The sequence below is a fragment of the Triturus cristatus genome, chromosome 3_2 (assembly GCF_964204655.1).
Source record: "Triturus cristatus chromosome 3_2, aTriCri1.1, whole genome shotgun sequence".
In the NCBI taxonomy this organism is placed as follows: Eukaryota; Metazoa; Chordata; class Amphibia; order Caudata; family Salamandridae; genus Triturus; species Triturus cristatus.
Window position 1 is genome coordinate 645,192,500 of NC_140584.1, and position 21,824 is coordinate 645,214,323.

The 21,824-nt window shown below is 44.2% G+C and overlaps 1 protein-coding gene across 1 annotated transcript in view; it reads right to left on the reverse strand.

Annotated features, from left to right (window-relative positions):
- Positions 1-21,824, reverse strand: part of CPS1 (carbamoyl-phosphate synthase 1) — a 215,946-nt gene that overhangs the window by 86,673 nt on the left and 107,449 nt on the right. Inside the window, exons 25-27 of the mRNA XM_085648589.1 lie at positions 17,939-18,120; positions 16,750-16,944; positions 16,060-16,127 (exon numbers count right to left, since the gene is read on the reverse strand). Of these exons, the coding sequence (XP_085504715.1) occupies positions 16,060-16,127; positions 16,750-16,944; positions 17,939-18,120 (445 nt within the window). The remainder of the gene's footprint in view (positions 1-16,059; positions 16,128-16,749; positions 16,945-17,938; positions 18,121-21,824) is intronic.

A 21,824-nucleotide genomic window follows, 5' to 3' on the forward strand; every position in this document is an offset into this window, starting at 1 on the left:
ATCTATGAAAGATAACCTTGACATTTTTGGAGAAAATGTAACCAAGGACTTTAAACAGTTATGCATTGTTGCAAATCAGAAGAAAAAGAAAATGTGTCCAAAGAAAGCACTTTTCCACAAGACAGTGAATAAACTTCAGAAAGAAGATGGAGTGTTGATTAAACCCTCGGATAAGGGAGGGAATATTGTTCTTTGGGGTAAGGAACTATACAAAAAAGAGGCCCTAAATCAGCTAAACAATAGTAACTGTTACATCCGGATAAACATGAAAGAATATGAAAAAACGAAAGAATTATTCTTCATGAGGTTGGATGTGTGGAAAGATAAAGGCTTATTGAGCTGGGATGAACATAAATTTATTAAAAGAGAGAAACCAACGATCCCGGTATTTTATATGCTCCCCAAGGTGCATAAGAGCCTCACCAGCCCACCAGGAAGACCAATCATTTCATCTTGTGGGAGCCTTTTTGAAAATGCATCACGTTACATTGATTATTGATGTACATTGGGATGAGGAGACCATGCTGCTATTGACACTTGACATTGCAACACTGTATACCAGTATAAGACACGTAGATGGCTTAAAGGCAACTGAGTACTTCCTGAATAGAAGACCAATTCGACTTATGGAACATAACAAAATGATTTTGGAATTAATGGAATGGTGTCTGACAAAGAATATTTTTCTATTCAATGATGAACTTTTTCAACAGGAACAAGGGACTGCGATGGGCACCTGTTTCGCCCCCAGCTATGCGAATCTTCACCTTGGCTGGTGGGAGGAACAGGTGCTCAGAGGCAGTCCATTGGAGCGCTGGTCGGAACATATATTACTGTGGGTTAGATTCATTGACGATGTCTTCGTGCTGTGGCAGGGCACGGAGACAGACATAGAATCTTTTATCAAAGACCTAAATCAGAACTCAATTAATTTAGAGTTTGTAGGCCACTACAGTAGAAACACTATAGACTTCCTTGACATTCGGGTTAAACCGGTGGGAGGGAAGTTGGAGACCTCAGTGTTCCGCAAGGCCACCGCTGGAAATACAGTACTCCATGCGGGAAGTGCTCATCCCTTTGCATTAATTAGGAGCATTCCCTTTGGGGAGTTCTTCAGAGCAAGGAGAGCATGCAGCAATCAGAGTGAGTATGAAAAAGTTGAGAGTGAGATGACCCGGAGATTCATTCAAAGAGAGTACTCCCCGGCTGTAATAAAGGGAGCCGCATCTAAGGCAAGGAACCTAGATAGACAAAAGATCTTGTTTGAACCATCGAGAACAAATCAGAGGAAAGTACAACTAGATGACAATAAGAATCAAATCAACTCTAGATTCATAACAACATTTAATGAAAAGCATAAAGAAATAAGATCTATCTTGAATAAACATTGGTATCTAGTGAGAAATGATCCTGTATTAGGTCCTAAAATTAGAAAACATCCAGACATCACCTATAGGAGATCAAAGTCATTGAATGATTTGGTTTTGAGGAGCGAATATCAGGAAGAGAAAGGGCGAGCTCCCACCTGGCTACATCAGAAACCAGGTTTTAGAAAATGCCCAAAATGCAAAGCGTGCCAGAATGGCGTGAATTGCACTAATTTTAAAACTTTTTTTAACAAAACCATTGTTATTAGAAGTTTTTTGACCTGTAGATCCAGCTATGTTGTTTACATGCTACGATGCCCCTGTCCGAAAATGTATATAGGAAGTACAACTCTCCCTGTATACAAACGAATTCTGCAGCATAGAAGGGCAATTGTGAACCAAGACAGAACATATCCTATAGCGCGACACTTTGAGTCCCATCACCAAAGTAATCCGACAGTATTACAATATTCCTGTATCGCAGAAGTCCCGAGAAAAAAGAGGGGAGGGGACAGGGAGAAGGAATTAGGAAGACTGGAAACATTCTTTATTCTAGAATGTAATTGTAAAGAACCGCAGGGATTAAATGTGGATGAGGATCTATATACATGTCTGTCTTGAAGTACTCAAAGGAGAACAGAGAATAATAATAAGAAATTCTTGCCCCCGTTGTTTTTAATGGTGAAAAATGATTGATTTAGAGGTCAATTCAACAAAAGTAACCGCTCTGTGAAAAAATATCAGAAAAAATATCAAATATGATTTTAATATTTGTAAATATTTGTGTACGTATGATATGAATCCCTACTGTTGTCTTATTTTAATGGCGCTGAGCTGAAAAAGTAAATGGGTAGTTTAGTTGATAAATGCCTGGGTTTACATAAGCACTTGCACCTTAAAATGTTATCAGCAGAAACTGTCTTGATAAATGTATATAGTTTTTTTATCTAGAATATATATAATGAAGTGGTTGTTTGTTCTGTTTGAAATATAGAAGAAACCATAATATACTATGTAGACTAGATACCTATATATAACGGAATAGGGATTTGTTGCGTAATTTGCACAACAGGCACTAGCACTTTAAATTATTAATAATTGCGCAGGAAAATTATTCCCTATTTTTTGTATGATATTTATTTGTGCCAAGTGGGGAAAATAAGTAAATTGGTATTTTAGTTGATAAATGCTTGAGTTTACATAAGCACTTGCACTTTAAAAATATTATGATAATTATTATCAGAAGAAACTGTTTTGACAAATCTGTACAGTTTTTTATCTGGAATGAATATAACGAAATGGTAGTCTGCTCTAATTTCAATAGAAGACAATCATAATATACTATACAGACGTAATATTTATTTAAAGTAGAATAGGGATACTTTGCACAATTTGCACAATGGGCACTAGCACTTTGAATTGTTACAGGGAAAGGTTAATAAAAAGGCACTTGCCGAGCGTACCTGTTGAGAACAAATACCTTCTGCACTAGCACTGTGAAAAAAATCTCAAATCCTATATAAGTATGGGGATAACTCCGACCGTAATTAGCTATTAAGGAATATATGCAAGGATGTTTTCTGCATGATTTATAATTAATAGCCTTGGTTACTGGGTCGTGAAAAGGAATATATGCGGAATAAACGTAATGTACATTGTGTAAACATGTGAAAGGATTAGGAATGAACATGTTAAAAAAAGGCCAAAGTGCACTAAACAGAGCTGGATAATGAATGAATTGAGTCCCTCTTTGTTGTCAATCACCAAATGAAATGTATTTTATTGAAAAAAAAGTGGTGCACAAAACATCGTGAACAAGGCAGCGTGAGTCTGCTGAAACGCGTTGATGTTACACCTCGTTCATCAAAAATAAAGACCGAGTGCCCATTCTTATATCGGAGTGCTGGATGTTTGTTTCGCAACAGAAATACACCGATATTTGGATATATATATATATATATATATATATATATATATATATATATATATAAGAGCGTCTTCTGTGTAGAAACTGCCTCCACCTGAACGGAAGTCGCTTTGTTACGGGAGGACCCCACAGAAGCGGGTCCTGTTAAATTCTGGCAATTCCTTCTAAATCCTTAGGAGGAAAAATGAAGCTGTGTGCGGTTCTTGGATTCTTTATTCAGCCACTCTGCCAAACGCGTTTCGAGTGCAACGCACTCTTGTTCATTGACAATTGAAATCTAAGCGAGCGGCCATTTTTACAATATTTTCCCCGTGATTTGACTAAACTACAAAGAAAGTGCGAGGAGGAGCCTAGCGCGCATCCAAGATGGTCGCGTGAGCACAGGGCTCCCCGGACCCTCGCTGCTCCTCGGAATTTATCCTGATAATATCCTGATGTGGTCTATGGAATCTGGGAGATGAAGACCGGCTGAGCACGTATCTCTTTTCAGAACTTGAATCGGACCTGGGAATCCTGAGTTATCGTTGTTAGAACTTTTGGGACCCACCCGACGGAGGTGCCCGGGGCGAAGGTGAACCGTGGAGCCGTGTCGCAATTGAACAACAGCGGCTGCGGCGCGGTGCCAGGGGCCGCTCGACCACTTTCGGTTTCACTTTCGGATTAGGGGGCTGGCCGGTCGAGCGCTTGAGGTGGCGGGGTGTATCCTTGGCCTCTGCACAAGGCTTTGTCTTCACCTGCCACTAGAGTGCCTATCGCCTTGGGTCCCCCCGCACCGCCATATTGTGGTCTCGGATGAGGCGCTAGTCTCCGGTGCCGGTGCCTCTGCTCCTTTGATCGGCGGTCCCCCTCGGTGTCCGTGACCACATGGGGGGCAAGGGGGGCCCCGAGGGGCGTAAGACTAAGGCCTCCCTCCGTGGGGGATCGGTCCAGACCAACAACATGGACCGCTACACTCAGGGCAGAGGCTCCCCTGGAGCGGCCGGTCCCCCCCCGGACGCCACCGGTGGTGGCACGTCCGTCTCTTCGGAACTTTCCCTACAGGATATCATGGGCGCCATTGATGGCATCAGGGAAACCATCGCCACGCAATACGAGGCCCTGGCCCGTAAAATCGACACGGTGGCAATTGATGTCACCTTAATACGGGCGGATCTCTCCAAAACAAACGAGAGGGTTCAGGCTCTCGATGCGCGGACCTCTACCCTTGGGGCGGATGTGTCGGGCCTGCAGGCCGCGCTTGGTGACATCAAGGTGGTCAACGATCAGATGGCCCGGCGGCTGGAGGACTTCGAGGGACGGGCCCGACGCAACAACATCCGTGTCATAGGCGTACCGGAGTCCTCCGACGACCGCCCGGTTGACCTCCTGGTCGAGGAGCTCATCCTCCAACAGTTGACCCCTGCTGGCTTGAGTAAGTTCTTTGCCGTGGAGCGGGCCCATCGAGTTCCGGGCGGTCGACCACGGCCGGGGGCCCCCCCGAGGCCTATCGTGGCCAAGCTGTTTTACTACAGAGACCGGGATGCGATTCTGCAGGCCTCACGTGTCCATGGCCCGGTTCGACATGAGAACTCATCCATTAACTTTTATCCGGACTTTACCCAACTTGTCCAGAAACAGCGGATGGGATTCCAGGGGGTGAAACGTCGTCTTCGTGAACTGGGCCTAAAGTACTCTATGCTCTACCCTGCAAAACTCCGAGTGGAACATGAGGATCGGACTGCCTTTTTTGACTCTCCTGTGGCCGTGAGTGACTGGCTGGACTCGCTGCCGGACAGAGGTGGCCGTCCCGGGCCCTCTGCAGGTGCCAACGGTGACGGGTCCCCTTTGGAGTGACTTTTGGTCCTTGATTTTGCCATTTTGCACTGTTCAGCTGGGTTGTACTTCTTTGGTTCATTGTGTCTTGCTAGGACCTGTGTGGGGGGCGGGCGGGGTCGGGTCCCTTTCCTCCTCCGGGGTCTTTTCGTAGAATGGGGTTAGTTGGGCGACAGGCACACTGCAAGTTGGGGGGGTTTTTTGGCCCGCAGGGGTGCAGGGTGGGGGGAGTTGGACGTTGGGGGGGGTGGGGGGGAAGGAGGGGTTGTTTTGTTGTGTGTTTTTTGTTTGCAGGGCGAGGTATTGATTTTTGTCCACCATCGGGAACTGTGCTGCTTACTGGGGGACCTTTGATTTATTGGAGGGGATGGGGGGGGACGGGTTGAAGCTGATGTCATGGAACGTCAATGGGTTGGGGGACCGTATCAAACGGGGTGTAGTACTGCAGTATTTGCGTCGTCTGACTCCTGATGTGGTGTTTATCCAGGAGACGCATCTGGTTGGTAATGTCTGCCATGCAATGAATAGGGGGGGATACCGCCTCGTGGCTCATTCTGGTTTCACAACTGGCTCCAGGGGGGTGGGCATTCTCCTGCGATCCTCACTTCCGTTGGAGATCACCAGGGTAGTCTCAGATGACAGAGAGCGTTATGTGTGTCTGACTGGGAGGTGGGAGGGGCATTCCCTTGCCCTGGTCTCAGTTTACGTCCCCCCGGGCCTCCAGAACTCCACCTTCGCGGACTTGGGTCGAATGCTGCTTGAACTTCCGGACAGTCTCTTGCTTATGGGCGGGGACTTTAATTCGGTGGTCTTGGGTGACCTGGATCGTCACCCACCCAGGGCCCTCCCCGCTGCCCAGGCATGGCTAGGTGGTCTGTTGGAGACCTTCGGCCTGGTGGATAGTTGGCGATTAATGCATCCGACCCAATGTCAGTACACCTTTCACTCTGGGGCACATGGGAGTCTTTCTAGGTTAGACTATTTCCTTATGCCCGCGGCGCAGACTGGTCGAATTCGAGAGGTCAGGCACCTGGCTAGGGGTATCTCCGATCATTCCCCGCTGTGGCTGCTCTTTGACACCGAGTCGCGGTCTGCAGGGCGGATTGCCCCCATTAACCCGTGGTACCTGCGAGACCCTACGACTCGCGATAGCCTGGTTAAGGCTATGGACCAATACTTCCTTGAAAACGAGGGGTCGGTGTTGTCTGCAATGTCCCTGTGGGAAGCCTTTAAAACCGTAATCCGCGGACAGGCCCTCTCCCAGATAGTGGTGGCTAAGAAGCTCAATAGTGAGGCAGTGGTGAAGCTGGAGACTGACATCTCGGGGCTGGAGTCGGCCTTGGAGGAGGGTGTCACTCCGGACGGGCTCCATGCCCTCAGCCTGAAACAGTTTGAATACAGGTCTCTTGTCACTGACGCTGCCAAAACTATGTATAGGGAGCAGCAGGGTCGATTGTATGATGCCGGGGACAAGGCGGGTAAGTTGATTGCGTGGCTGGACAAGAAGGAGAGAGTGAATCGTGTGGTCCCGGAGCTGCGTGTCTCGGATGGAGTGTGTGTGACTGAGCCTGGTGAGATTGTGGAATGTTTCGCCGACCACCTCCGGGCCGTGTACTCCCCGGTGACTGATAGGGATGAGGAAGACTCTTGCCTTCTACTGAGGGATATTGCTTTGCCTGGCCTGTCCGTCGAGGACCGTGAGCAGCTGGACGCCCCCTTGTCGGTAGATGAGATAGCAACTGCGATTCGATCCCTTCGCTCGGGCAAGGCTATGGGTCCCAACGGTCTACCTATCGAATTATATAAGTTGCGCCCGGATAAACTAGCGCCCTTCCTCCGTCGTATGTTTCAGGAGTCCCTTGAGGCGGGTTCCCTTCCTGTCGACCAGCGACTGGCCACGATAGTCGTGATCCCCAAGGAAGGTAAGCCGCGGGACCGCTGTGCCTCCTACAGGCCTATCTCACTGCTAAACGCAGAGCCCAAAATCCTGGCTAAAGTCCTCGCCAATCGTTTGTTGAGCGTCATCTGCGATCTGATTCATCCTGATCAATGCGGCTTCATCCCGCATCGCAACACCGCCCTCAACTTGCGGCGTCTTCATGGCGTCCTCGCCGGGGCGAAGTTCCTCTCCGAACCGGCCGTGCTGGTTTCTTTAGACGCCACGATGGCCTTCGACACCATCGAGTGGCCGTTCCTCTGGGCTGTCTTGACCAAATTCGGCTTTGGGGAGGGATTTCTTGGCTGGGTGAAGCTTCTCTACACGGGACCCATGGCTCAGGTGGTGGTTAATGGGCGGGTCTCTCGGCCCTTCGCGCTCGGTCGGGGTACGAGGCAGGGGTGCCCGTTGTCCCCTCTGCTCTTTGCTCTCGCCCTGGAGCCACTCGCTGCTTGGCTCCGCTGGGAGCCCTCGATCAGGGGGATCCGGTGGGCCCCGGGCTTCGAGGATCGGGTCTCGTTATATGCTGACGATATTCTCCTGTATCTTACCTCGCCGCGGCAGTCGCTTAACGTTCTCTTTGATGTTCTGACTTCCTATGGGAGAAATTCGGGTCTCACGATTAACTGGTCTAAATCCTGTGTCTATCCTATCTCTGGTGGCCCTCCTCTCTTGCCGCCTCGACTTCCGATCCAAGTATCTCAGGCCGGCTTTAAATACCTGGGGATATACGTCTCGTTGGACCCGGTGGCTCGCTATGAGCAAAATCTCCTGCTTCCACTTCGGCGTTTGAGGGAAGACACGGCTCGGTGGTGTAGGCTGCCCTTGTCCCCGCTGGGTCGGGCAGCACTGTTTAAAATGATGTCCCTTCCCAGATTCCTCTATGCACTTCAGAACTCCTTCGATGTCATTCCAGTGGCCTACTTTCGGGAGGTGGAGAGCCTACAGAGGAGACTGGTGTGGGACGGACGGGCGCGTATCGCCCTGGCCAAGCTTACTCTCCCCTGGTACGATGGGGGCATCGCGCTTCCCGACATTCGCAGGTATTATTGGGCCTCGCAGTTATCGGCCATTAACCATGCCACGTATGCGCCTGGCTTGAATCCGGCGTATGAGATGGATAAATTCTTGCTTCCCGGCGGGAATTATAACAGGGCGCTTTACTCTCGCTCGGCTGGACGGACCCTGACGGGCCCTACTAAGATTGCGGTGCGGATCTGGAAGGCGGCCAATGTAGCCATGGGCTGGAGTGAGCGACTAACATGTGCTACTCCTTTATTTGCCTCCGACCGACTGGGAAGCCTCTGGACGACGAAAGGGTTTGACCGTTGGGACACGATTGGTATTAGTAGAGTGGGAGACCTATGGAGGAAGGGCGCGGTTAAGACCTTCGCGGCGCTCCAGAGCGAATACGAACTCACGGACAGGGAGTTCTTCCGATATGCCCAGGTCCGGCACGCCCTGCTCTCCGTCTTTGGGGAGGGGACTAAGATCCCCGCCTCTTCGCCCCTCGAGGACCGCATACTCGATGGTCATGTCCCCGACAGTACTATCTCTTTAATCTATAAAAAACTTATTAATAATCGGGCTGACCTATTGGTGCGCCTTCGGGAGGCGTGGACGGGGGATGGGGTGGAATTAGACGACGAGGACTGGCAGTCCGCACTGTCGTCCCCTAAGGAAGTAGCCATTCCAGCCCGTCTCCGCCTGGTCCAGTTAAAGATTCTCCACCGGGTGTATGTGACGGGTCCCCGTTTGGTCTCGATGGGATTCTCGGAAGATGGGCTCTGTAAGCGGGGATGTGGGCTCAGTGCCACCTTTCTCCATATCCTTTGGGAGTGCCGCGAGGTGGCGGAATACTGGCGTCGGGTTCATGGGGTCATGGGACAAGTCACCGGAGTTGCGCTGCTGCCGGAGGTGCGTCGCTGTGTCCTGAATGTGTGGGAGCCCAATGATTATAACGCGGCTCAGACTCGGTGGGCGGCCCTGGGGAACATGATTGCCAAGAGGGATATAGCGCAGCTTTGGGGCTCCCAGCGGCCTCCCACCGTGTCATTATGGAAGGAGAACATGGATTGGTGTATGTTCAGGGAGAAGACTGTGTATGTGGCCCGTGGTAAACCCGGGGCATGGGGTAGAATTTGGGGGCAATGGAACGCGTATCGTGGGGGTATCTGTACTCCCCCCCTTGTGGACACCGATATTGCCTTGTCCCCCTGACCCTTGATAGTTCCTTGCAACTTGTTGTAATAATCGAATATAGATGTTCCTCTCCCGTTACCCCCCCCCCGATCTTTCAGTACTCCTTCCTCTTGATAGCTAATTGAAGGTCCGAAGTAGAGTCCCCGGGATGTAGCCTGACCCACGTTTTTTGCCCTTATGCCTCGCCTTTTGTTTTTTAGTTGTTATTTATGTTAAATTTATGTCTCCTGCCTCCTTCGAACTATCCGGAGTCATTTACGGGGCTGGGCCCCAGGAGTCGCCTACTGCCTTAACTAATGTACGATCCTTTCTGCATCTAGCGGCCGGCCCTGGTGGTTGTAGGCCCATGATTGTAACTGATTTATTGTTCAATAAAAATTTAAAAAAAAAAAAAAAAAAAAAAAAAGAAAGTGCATTAGAAAACAGACTTGTAGTTTTTGTGTAATTATTCCATTTTGGTATGAGCAGCACGCTACGATGGACAAAACGCTTTAGTTGATATCCATAATAAAAACATACGTATAAATGTATAAAATATATACAATTAAGCGAGCTATTTTTAAAATACAAATATATACAATAATAATTAAATATTATACATAATTTTAAATATTTTAAATATTATAAATATTTCGTTTGTCTCTCAATCAAGCCCCAGTGGACTCACATAAACAAGGTTTTGCCTAGCTTTGCTGCTCCTCATTATTGCCCCAGTGGGCATACCACAAGCATTAATACAATTTCATTCTTACTACAAGTCTAAGATCATCTTAAAACCCAATATTAAAATCCAACACTAAAACTGATAAAGGTGAAATATCTCGATGTTCAGACTAAATGAGAGTACAAATCTTCTTCTATATTCAGACCGTCCGGTTGTTTAGAATTTAATTCTACAATATATCGTGACTCCAATTTTCTCAAAATTCTTTCACGGTTCCCACCTCTTAAGTTTTTTGCCACAGCATCAATGACAAAGTACGTTAATCCTTTTACATCTTTGTTGTGAAATTTCTCAAAATGTCTAGCGACCGGATATGTTCGGTCACCATTTTTTATAGCCCTGAGGTGCTGTAAAATTCTCTTATGCACCTCCAAGATTGTGCTGCCCACATACTTCAGGCCACAAGGGCACTGGAGCAAGTAGACAGCATGATCTGTTTTGCAGGTGAATTTACCTCTAATTCTCTTTAGATGTCTACTAAAGCCTGGCTTATACCTTTCTGTATTCACGCCATGTGTACAAGCTTTACATTTGGGGCATTTTACAAACCCCCGGCGTCTTGTAAGCCATGTGACATTTTGTTGTGGTTTACTCAAAGTGTTCTTCACCAGGGCTTGTTTAAAAGATTTCACTCTACGAAATGTAATCTGGGGTCTCTGTGTGATAGATTTACCTAGAATTGGATCATTCTTTATCAGATGCCAGTGTTTATTGCAAATATTCCTTAATTTTTCATGCTGCATGCTGTAAGATGTTATAAATCTACAATCCTTGTTCATTTCTTTTCCATTCTTTTTGTTTACCTCCTTGTTACTGAACAAAATTTCTTCCCTTTTCTTTTCATTTGTTCTACGCATGGCATCTTCAACCCAACTATCAGGATAACCTCTATCTTTAAACCTTTTTTCTAAGATTTTCATTTCTTTTTTCATTTCTTTTTCGCTGCTACAGTTACGTTTGGTTCTTAGGCACTCCCCATAGGGGATGCTTCTCTTTAAATTTACCGGGTGGAAACTTTTAGCATGTAGAAGCGTATTACTGGATGTGGGTTTCCTGTATAGTCTAGTTTCTATGATTCCATCCTCTATAAACACTGTTACATCTAGAAAATTGACACTGGTCCGGCTAATTTCACTCGTAAAACTTAAATTGAGGTCATTCTTTTGGAGTTCATTAATAAATGATTTTGCTTGGTCTTCAGTACCCTTCCACACTAAAAATAGGTCATCTATGAACCTGCTCCAATGCATTATATTCTCTTCCCATTCTTTGTGGTATTGCGACCGGACCACCTGCTCCTCCCACCAGCCCATATGCAAATTAGCATAGCTGAGGGCGAAGCAGGTGTCCATTGCTGTGCCGCAAATCTGTTGAAAGAATTCCTCATTAAAGAGGAAATAGTTACTTGTCAAACATTTTTCAACCATGTTGAGGATTATTTGTGTATGTGACCACAATGTTATTGGTCTCATCCCCAAAAAATGCTTGATAGCCATCAAGCCATCTTTATGGCGAATGCTGGTGTATAATGTTGACACATCAATGGTTATGAGTAAATAATCATCTTCCCATGGTATATCATAGATTAGTAAATTAGGAAATTAGGATACTTCATAACAAACAAGTCTCCCAAGATGGCCACCAGAGACATAAGAGCCCAAATGTAGCACAAATATCACCCAGATGTTGCCCAAGTATAGCCCAATGACAGAATGTCCCAAAGTGTTCAAAAGAACAACTAGAGCGCTAACAGTCCTACTTATGACAAAAGTATGGCACACCTGAAGCCATCTTGATTGGAATAAAGTGGTAACACGTAAAACATTTACTTTGCCAAGGAACAAAATGAGGGGGTTCATTTTGCCATAGAAATTATGATTAGTGCTGCAGAAAGAAAAATTAGGGCACATTTTGACTTCTCTTCTGTTTCATTAAAAAATTCTGACATGCAGACTGAAACATGCACTTTGAATACCAGCAGCAGACTTCCCTGGTGAGCAGTAGCTTTACTACAGTGATCTAATGAGCAACTAGAGTGCTAACATTCTAAATTTATGGCAAATGTGTGACACATCTGAATGCCTTCTTGGTGGAACAAAAGTAAACAAGCATTGAAAATGCAATAGGTCTCGCCCTCGTTTAAGTTAAAGCAATTCTGTTTGTAATTAGGTGGCTTTTAAGCTTTGCTTGTATTAATGTTTGTCAAACTTTCAGGTACATAACATGCATATGTATGCATATATGTATATGTATATGTATATGTATGCATGCATTTATTTTTGTATTTATATAGATATGCAGATTAAATATATGTTTATATATGTATGTATATGTATATTCACTGAAAAAAACATAGGTTTCAGAGACGTTATAGTTCGAAATTAGCATTTAAAAAACCTTAGAAATTCACAGAAAAAAACATAGGTTTCAGGGGTGTTATAGTTAGCTGGCCATTTCACTCGTACAAAACCATAGAAATTCCTCCGTTATAGTTAGTTCTGCTAACTATAACTCGCGCGCTCGCAATGCACTGCTGATGATGTCACATATTGCATCATTCATGACATGGTCAGTGACATCACTGATTACATCACTGATGACATCTCAAATGACATCACTGATGACATCACTGATGACGTCATCCAGTGAATGTGGTTTAGTTTGAAATTTAAATGTGTATTATATATATATATATATATATATATATATATATATATATATATATATATACCAATCTGTATTGAAGATTGAGTGGATATATAACTGTCTGGATGGAGGATTTAGTAGCTGTCTGACTGTCTGTTGAATCGAGTAATTAAAAGTGTCTCACTTAATACATGGATTAGTAACTAAACTTTGTGAATGTGTGCATCCCTGTCTCTGTTGTTGTATAACATTCTGCATCAGTTGGTCACTAACTACATGAGTGTATTAGTTGGGTGAGTATTTGTATGGGACACTGAGTTTGTGTGTGGTTGGATGGGGTGTGTGTAACTCTATGCATAGATGTGTGAATGGTTGATTGACTAGGTGTATAGGTTTAAGAGTGCATGTGGAAACAGTTGTTTGGGTGACTGAGTGTATTAATTTGTGTGTTGGTGAGCGAATATATGTTTTAGTTGTACGTCTTCGACAAAGTAAAACAATAAAAGGCATTGTATGTGAGAGTTGGTGTATATAAATAAGTATCTGTAAGAGTCAGTGATTGTGAGAGTAACTATATGAATGAGTGTATAATTGTAATGGTGATTTTTTAACATATTAACAATGAGTTACTATGTGTTTGAATAAATGAGATGTTGTTGGATAATTGTGTAAGTGAGTAAATGTAAGTGTGATTAATTTTTTTCATGAGTGAGTAGGATGACTGCATAACCGACTTAGATGACTGCTGATGTGCCAATGTCCATATATGTGTATAAGTGCATTTGATAGTGTTCTATTAATTAGTGACTGCATGTATAAATGATTCTATTGTTGAATGGGGAGTTGTGTGTGTAGACTTAGGAATCAGTGAGTGGGTATGTAGTAACTGGTATTGGTGTGTCAAGTCTGTATTTTACAGTGAGTGATGAAAGGTTATGCTAGTGTAAGATGAGGTGTATCAGATTGTCACGTGGATGATGTCATCCGTGATGTCATTTGAGATGTCATCAGTGATGTCACTGACCATGTCATGAATGATGCAATATGTGACATCATCAGCAGTGCATTGCGGGCGCACGAGTTATAGTTAGCAGAACTAACTATAACGGAGGAATTTCTATGGTTTTCTGCGAGTGAAATGGCCAGCTAACTATAACACCCCTGAAACCTATGTTGTTTTCTGTGAATATATATATATATATATATTTGAAATGAAATGAAATGAAATGAAATGAAATACCAGTATTTGTAAAGTGCACAGCTACCTCCGGAGATGTGACCCGGCACTGGGGGCCGTCGGGGAGATTAAGCAACCTATTGCCCAGAGTCACAAGGTGCTGGGCTAATCGTTCACCGGCCCCGGGGATCATACCGTGATGAGCCCCCGTGTTCAGGAGTCAGCCACCCTGGCCGCTGCACCACACCTCTTCCTATATATATATATATATATATATATATATATATATATATATATATATATATATATATTCACTTAAAAAACCATAGGTTTCACACATGTTATAGTTAGATGGATATTTCACTCGTAAAAAACCAATGAAATTCCCCCATTATAGTTAGTTCAGATAACTATAACTCGCGCGCCCGCAATGCACTGCTGATGACGTCACATATTACATCACTCATGACATGGTCAGTGACATCACTCATGACATCACTGATGACATCATCCTTGTGATAGAGTGGCGGTCGCGCGAGTTATAGTTATCTGATCTTACTATAACGGGGGAATTTCATTGGTTTTTTACGAGTGAAATATCCACCTAACTATAACATGTGTGAAACCTATGGTTTTTTAAGTGAATTTGCAAGGATTTTTAAATGCTAATTCCTAACTATAACGTGTATGAAACCTATGGTTTTTTCATTGAATTTGTACGTTTTTTTAAATGCTAAGTTATGTATGTATTATTTTTTTTATATATATATTTATTTTACAATAAACTACGTATTAAATTTTTCTTTTTTTTGGGGGGGGGGTTTCACCGTGCGCACACCCGCGATTTAAAAAAATTTTTTTTTTATTTTTTTCTGTCTTCGGGGTCCTTCAGGGACCCCCTGACAAAGGCTAGGGGGTCAGGACCTCTCTACCCTGCCCCCTTTTCACGTTCGCCAACTTCCTTTTTCACTCTCGCACTGAAAACAAACAAAATGGCGGCCAACACTTCCCGATTTCGACCGATTCAAACGTTGACTAACATGTAACCACCAATCAGAATTACGCTCACGCACGTTAGGGTGCTGGCACGGTGCGCGCACGGTACGCGCTTATAGATATTTATATGCTTTTAAATGCTATTTTCTCAGGAACTACTGAACAGATTGACACCAGACCTGCAAAAGGCACTTCCCTGACCTGAGGACTACCTCTCTGCCAAATTTCAAGTAATTCTGTTCAGCCGTTCGGGCTGTACCTTCGACTAAAGGTCCTACGGGAAAATGCATAGGGAAAACGCGTTTTGGGACCCCCTTTTTTCTCGGCCCCCACTTGACAAATCACCCAGAGACTTTCAGGGTAGGAGCTGAACGGAGCGCCCCAGTAGTTTTGAAAATTTCGCGAGGATTCGTCAACCGGCGCCAAAGTTATTCAAAATAGAATTTTCAGATTTCCTATGGAAACACGGTCCTAACTATAACTATAATATTACATCACTGATGACATATGTGTCTTTCTGAAAAAAAAATATTTGTAATATATGTATAGCTGAAAATTTATGGAAGAAGACATGGGTAAATAAGTGTCTAAATACAGTGATGTAATATTTGACATCATCAGCAGAGGATTGCGGTCGCGTGAGTTATAGTTGCCTGCACTAACTATAACGGGGGAATTTCATTGGTTTTTCACGAGTGAAATGTCCTGCTAACTATAACATGTGTGAAACCTATGGTTTTTTCAGTGAATATATATATATATACACCGCTCACAAACAAAGGGTGTTAATAGTGCAACCTACTACCAATTAAATAGGGCCTCACTGTTGCAGGTGAATACTGTAAAGATATCCAGCTATCAGGTTAGTGTTTACTACTGCGCAATACAGTTTGCTTCTGGACGTACGAAAGAAGATATAGGGCTATCACCCTTTTTTGATTCTTAAAGAAACTACTTATGAAGGGCGGTGAACCTGGTCTATATTTTGAGCGAAATCCTGGCTACAAAATTAATATTTTAACAGACCGGTCCTGCAAAATAAATTATTTCATCCAAAACAGAATTTATGATGTGTCCTGAGGAACCCGAGAGTCTTACTGTGAAACTGTTTATTTAACCCACAGGAATACTAGCAGACGTGAGAGAGTTTACTCCGCCACATATTTTTTAAATTTCATTTGGAAAGAGAATGCCTGAACGTTACTGCAGGCAATATACAATAAACTGGCTCACTGTCTGTCAGTCTGAGGCCGGAAATGTTTCTATAGTTACCTTAGAACGTAGGAAGGCCTCAGGAGGCAGGGGTATCCCACGGTCTTTGTAAAGGCCAGAGCGTCATCCTATTCAGGGATGGAACGAGAAAGAAGCACACTTATAAACAGATTCATTTCTGTACATGGGCAACAGCAGCCAACTTTAAGAGATGTAAGTGGAAATTCATTGAGTCATGACGTTAATCAACCGTTTTGGAAAAATAGCCCTTCCTTCGACCTTAATAATGGCTCAAACCAGGAACAGCAATAACTTACTTCTGGCCACGATTTTGTCGAGCTCCCTCTTGTGTTCTGCGTTATCTCCAATGGTACCGTCCCTCGAACTCTGCTCCCTTCAGTATTTGGGCTGCAGAAGGGACAGTATCTCCTCTTAAACAAGGTGGATTCTAATGTTCTCTTGGTCTAAGGTGTACAGTTATATCATCCAATATTGTTTCAGCTAATCTGTATCCTAAAGGTGGGTGCCCCTGAATGGCCAGCAAAGTTGGTACAAAGTACTTGACAGGTGCAACTCTACCAGCCCCCCTGAGATGCAAACCTGTTGGTACATCCGAAAAAGTACCCATTGGACAGTCTGCCATGGATTCGAACATTCCACTTTGCTTGGTTTGAGTTTAATTTTGATAACACATCACACCCAGAGGTTGAAGGCTACAATTGACATTTGTAGACCACTTGTCCAACATACCAAAGTGTTGACGGCTTTCCAGGGGGCTTGTGCAATGTTGAGCTCATCTAGGACAGCGGAGAAGACGGAGCGATCCTCGGCTCGGTCTATCTGCAGAGGATTTGTCCCCAGGATTTTGACGCCACTCTTGTGAAGGGGCACAGCCAAGTTGTTGGGAATCTGTCCTCCAACGGAGATGATGCATCCGGCACATTCCTAAAGAGAACATGGAAGATACTGAAGTCAGGGGAAGGGAACAGAATTCAGAGGTTTTGCTGGTAAGTCTTTTAATAGTACAACATTGTCCTCATGTATATGCTGGCAATGTTGGGGATTTCTACCCCATCATCAAGAAACAGAGATATCAGGTGAGTTCAATTGAAAAAACTCAAGAAAACTGTTGCCTTGTATGCTCAATGTCCTATGTAGGTTCTCCTAGAAAGCTCCATTGCTCCGCTCTATATTCTTATGCACGTTCTTTTTAAATCTGGAGTGCTCTATCGCTCAGTTCCTTACGTAAATGTCTGTAAATTTCTCTTTAAAGTGCCATCACCTGTTTCTTGTTTATATGGATTGTTCTAGATTATGTAGATTACCCTAGAATGTTCCATCACTCAGTTCAGTATCTCTGAGTGGATTCTTTTAGATTCATTCTACCTTCTCATTTCTTGTTCTAATGCCTATGTGACTTGTTCTGGGGGCTCTGTCATTCCATTCCTTAGTTCTACGACTGCTCCAGAATACTTCACTCGGTTCCCTATTGATTCCTCCAGGATACTCCTTCACTGGTTCCCTATTGATTGGTCCAGCATACTCCATCACTCTGTTCCCTAATGATTGCTCCAGAATACTTCTTCACTGTTTCCTATTGATTGCTCCAGAATACTCCTTCACTCTGTTCCCTAGCTATGTTTTTACACTGATTGCTCCAGAACGCTCTCTATGTTCTTAAATGAATAGCTTTAGAATGCTCAATTAAACTGTTCCTTATTTGTATGCGTAGTTGGATTGCTCTAGAATTCTCCATCATTCATTTCTTATTGGCATGTATCGATGGGTGAGTTGTTCTAAACTTTCTTCTTATCTAATTCATGTTCTAATGCCTATGTGGAATGTTGTAGAAAGCTCAATAAATGCCTTGCTTCTTGCTTGTCTGGGTGGATTGTTTCTTGTTATGTGTGGGAAGGAGGCCTCTTTTTTGTAGGGTTACCTCATTATGAGCAATGTCCAGGATCCTTTCGAGGGACAGTTCTTCAAAATAGAGTCGGTCGCACTCATCGAAATCCGTGCTGACGGTTTCAGGGTTGCAGTTCACCACCACAGTCTTCTTTCCAAGTTGGCGCAGAGTACGGATGGCGGACACCGCGCACCAGTCAAACTCCACGCTGCTGCCTGCAAGTGGTAAGACACATAGGGCACAGGAAAGAAGAAGGATGACAACAAAAACCATCAGAAAAAAGACAATGATAAAGAGGGCCATTGTATAGGAAAACAAGGACATGAACGGAGGTGCCAAAATAGTGTAAGAAGATCAACATAAAGAGAAAGCTAGAGACAGTGATAGAAGAAGCAGAAGAAGGGAAGAGAGTGAAAAAACGAAAGGGAAATGAGAAAAAGAAAATGGTGACAGGGAGAAGGTCGAGGGAATGTATAGGAAATAAAGAATCAAAATTCAAAGAAGAGTATGACAGTCTGACCAATCGCTGAACCCTGGGCTTCCGTCTGGTATGGTTCCCAGTCACCAAAGTGCCCTGGGGTGCAATGGGACGTTGCACCCACTTTTTACTCCCCCGGAGTACTTGGCGTTGCAGAAAAGACCGCAGACTTTTGTGGGGCCCCTTCTGTAATATGGATTGTGGGTGGCCCAAGGCACATAAAAGAATATTGCCCTAGTCAAGGTTGAGCCACACCACATTCTGGGACAGTGATTGTAAGCTGATGCATGGCCCCGGGGGGTGGGGGGGTGGGGAGGGTCATAAACTAGATCCAGAGGCAGACTGGTCTAGTGGAAGACCTAAAAGCACTGACCTAGGGACAGAGAGAGATGCTTTTAATGAGATGGCTACAGACTCTGAGGCCCTAATAACCATAGTATTTGGTACTCTCCACCTTTTCCCCTTAATTCGCCCAGTTGATGAAGCATGCCACATAATGTGGGTGAAGATCCGAAGCCCAAAAAAAGGCTGACTCATATCTTGACACAAACACAAAACACTCCAGAGCGAATTGGTATGTGAAAATGGTAGAGATTGACAGAGAAAGGCTTGTCATCATGCAGGGGCCTGTGGTTTGGGAAAAGGTGAATATATCAGTGTCAGCTATTCATTTTAATTGCAATAGTAAACTTGAGCGAGTAACAAGAACACCTATGGTTTAAGCACGGTGAGACATTTCAGCTGGTAAGAATACGCAGTTTTCAACTGATGAGAACTAATGTCCTATATGTATGATCAATAGCAATATATATTATAAAATGTATAAGGAAATGACGAGACAACACTCTGCACTGCCTTTAAACATTGTGACTAGAGACACAATCTCACAAAAGCCCAAAGCAACAGGTAATCGAAAAGAAGCAAAAGACAATCAATTATTCAATTAAAAGTATTCAATGATATGGAGGGCCTCACTTACAATAATTTGACACATGGCAGCGCTGAACATCGCTTTGCTGCACTGCCCTTCGTCAAAAGAAAAGGGCACAAATGCGTCATATTTATGAGATACAGCGCATTCCTGTCCTCTTCCACTGCTGGTGGACAAAAGGCTGCCTAGCGCCAACACTGGCACGATGGCACCATGGTGCAAGAGTGTCTGCGTTGTTGTCATGATTGTTTTCGCGCAGGAAGGGACACTTTTCTGCACAAAAGCAATCGTTATGCCTAACCTGAGGTGGCACATGGTTTTGACGCATTCTCAGATCTACGCTGTGTTGTAAATCTGGGAATGTGTCAAATACCATGAGCGTTGAGTGGGAACATCCACTGCAACACCCATGGCAGTCCTCCCAGATACAGTGTGAGGCACTGGAGGAATATTAAACAAGCATTGGCATAGCCAATAGGCCTCGCCTTTGGGACCTTATAAGTGTTTAGCCATGCAACACTTGATGTTGTTGCACCAAGGATATTGTGCTGGATAACTAAACACTTTAAGGTCCCAAAGACGAGACCTAATGGCTATGCCAATGCTTGTTTCTAGTCTGGGGCTCCTCTACTGCTCATGGCAAACCTTGGCTTGAAAAAGCTAAAGAATAATGAAATTGGTGCTTTTGGTTGCGCCACACATTGAGTGTGTTTGACTAGCAAACCCAGCAATGGCTCTGCTTTTGGAAACACAGAATTCCCCCGACCCCTAAGTGAGACACGGCAACAAAGGGCTAGATGGACACAACATCTGACAGTTTGTGCTACCGATCTAGTTAGCCCACACCTTAAACAAGGCCCTTAATTTAATTTTCGTCATAGACATTTCTGAGGATAATTTTGATATCTTTGAGGAGACGCAAGGGTAACAATTTGCCAAACCAATACGGAGCCGTTCAGAATGGTGGTTCAAACTCTATTGCTCCAGAGCTTGTGAATTCAACTAGCTAATATCCTATTGTTTGACCTTAAAGTAGGCCTGGGCCATTGTAATTGCCATAATTTTTAATAACAACAACATTTACACAGATTATGCCACATCGCGTCATTTCAGGGATACATTTTAACATGAGATGTACACTTCAGTTAATTTTTTTATGTGAGCAGCTTTTCAGGAAGATTTTTTTATGCAAGTGGACCTTTTGGGTAATTTGCTATATCAGAACTACAGATCTGAACACGACCAGTAGTGTTTTGAACATCAGCAGCAGTTCTTTTAACGTGGGCTGTCGACAAACCTTTCAGGTAGGTTTTTACCTGAGCGAACCATTTGGGTAATCTTTTAGTGCAAACTACAAATCTGAATGCAAGTAGCCATGTTTTGACTGCAAGCAACTGAAAATCAACTGGAAATTAGATTTTCAAGTTGAATTTTTACCTGAACACACTACACCGTTCAGGTAATTCTTTTGAGCGCAAGATGCATCACGCATAATGTTGCTGTATTTTGTGTAATTTCACATCATAAAATTATACGAGTTGCACCTAAACCCACATTCAAGTGGAATACTGGCCGATTAGCAATAGCATTCGGATTTCCAATGGATGATCCTTATGATTTTACATACTTGACTGTGTGATGCCAATTCTGTAGGTCAAATTTGCTGAACAATGGTGGTGCGACTACTAAGGACCAGAGAAACCGTACTGAACAGGTCAGGGGTTTAGGAAGAAACTACACATGCCCGGTATAAATATATAGATGTGATAGAAGACAGAGAATAATAGATGGGTAAATGTCTGCACGGAATTATTTTGACCAAGGGGGTGTGAGAGATATCAACTAGACAATGAGATAAGAGCAAAGCTCAAGTTGTCTGTGATGTCACTCAGAATCTCGAGACAAACATTGCTCCTTTATCAAAAGCATCTACAGTTTTATGTTAGATACACGCTTCCACCCCAAATCCTCTTCCACATCTGTGATACACAGTGCATGGGTGAGGATTCATGGGAGAACCATGCACAGCATGGCCACACCCACCCTCGTGACTCCTACCCCCCTTGTATGTGCATGAAAAATTATACCAAGTGCCCTGCCATCCACTCCTAGCACGCTCTTACTATCGCCCCTTTTCACCACCTAAACTAATATACCTGTCATCTGGCCACTTTTCTACTCATTTTTCGCCCTTACTCTCCCCATGCCAAATATTCAATAACAAATGCAATATGTCGTTTCATGCCACCTTCCTCCTCTTTTTTCACCGCTGTGATGCAAGTGAAGTTCACCTTTTACACAATTATGCTGCGCCTCACGAAGAGCTCGGAATGGAGAGGTGGGAGAAAGGGGTGACACATGCACGTACATTCTCTGAGGCATTCATTTATCAGTGTTGAGTGAGTAGAATTAGAAGTGACTAGAACTACAAAGTGGGGACGGTTCAAAAAAATGATTTTTTATACACGTGAGGGAGGGAACGCCTGTCAGCGTCAGCCAGTGTTTGTGGT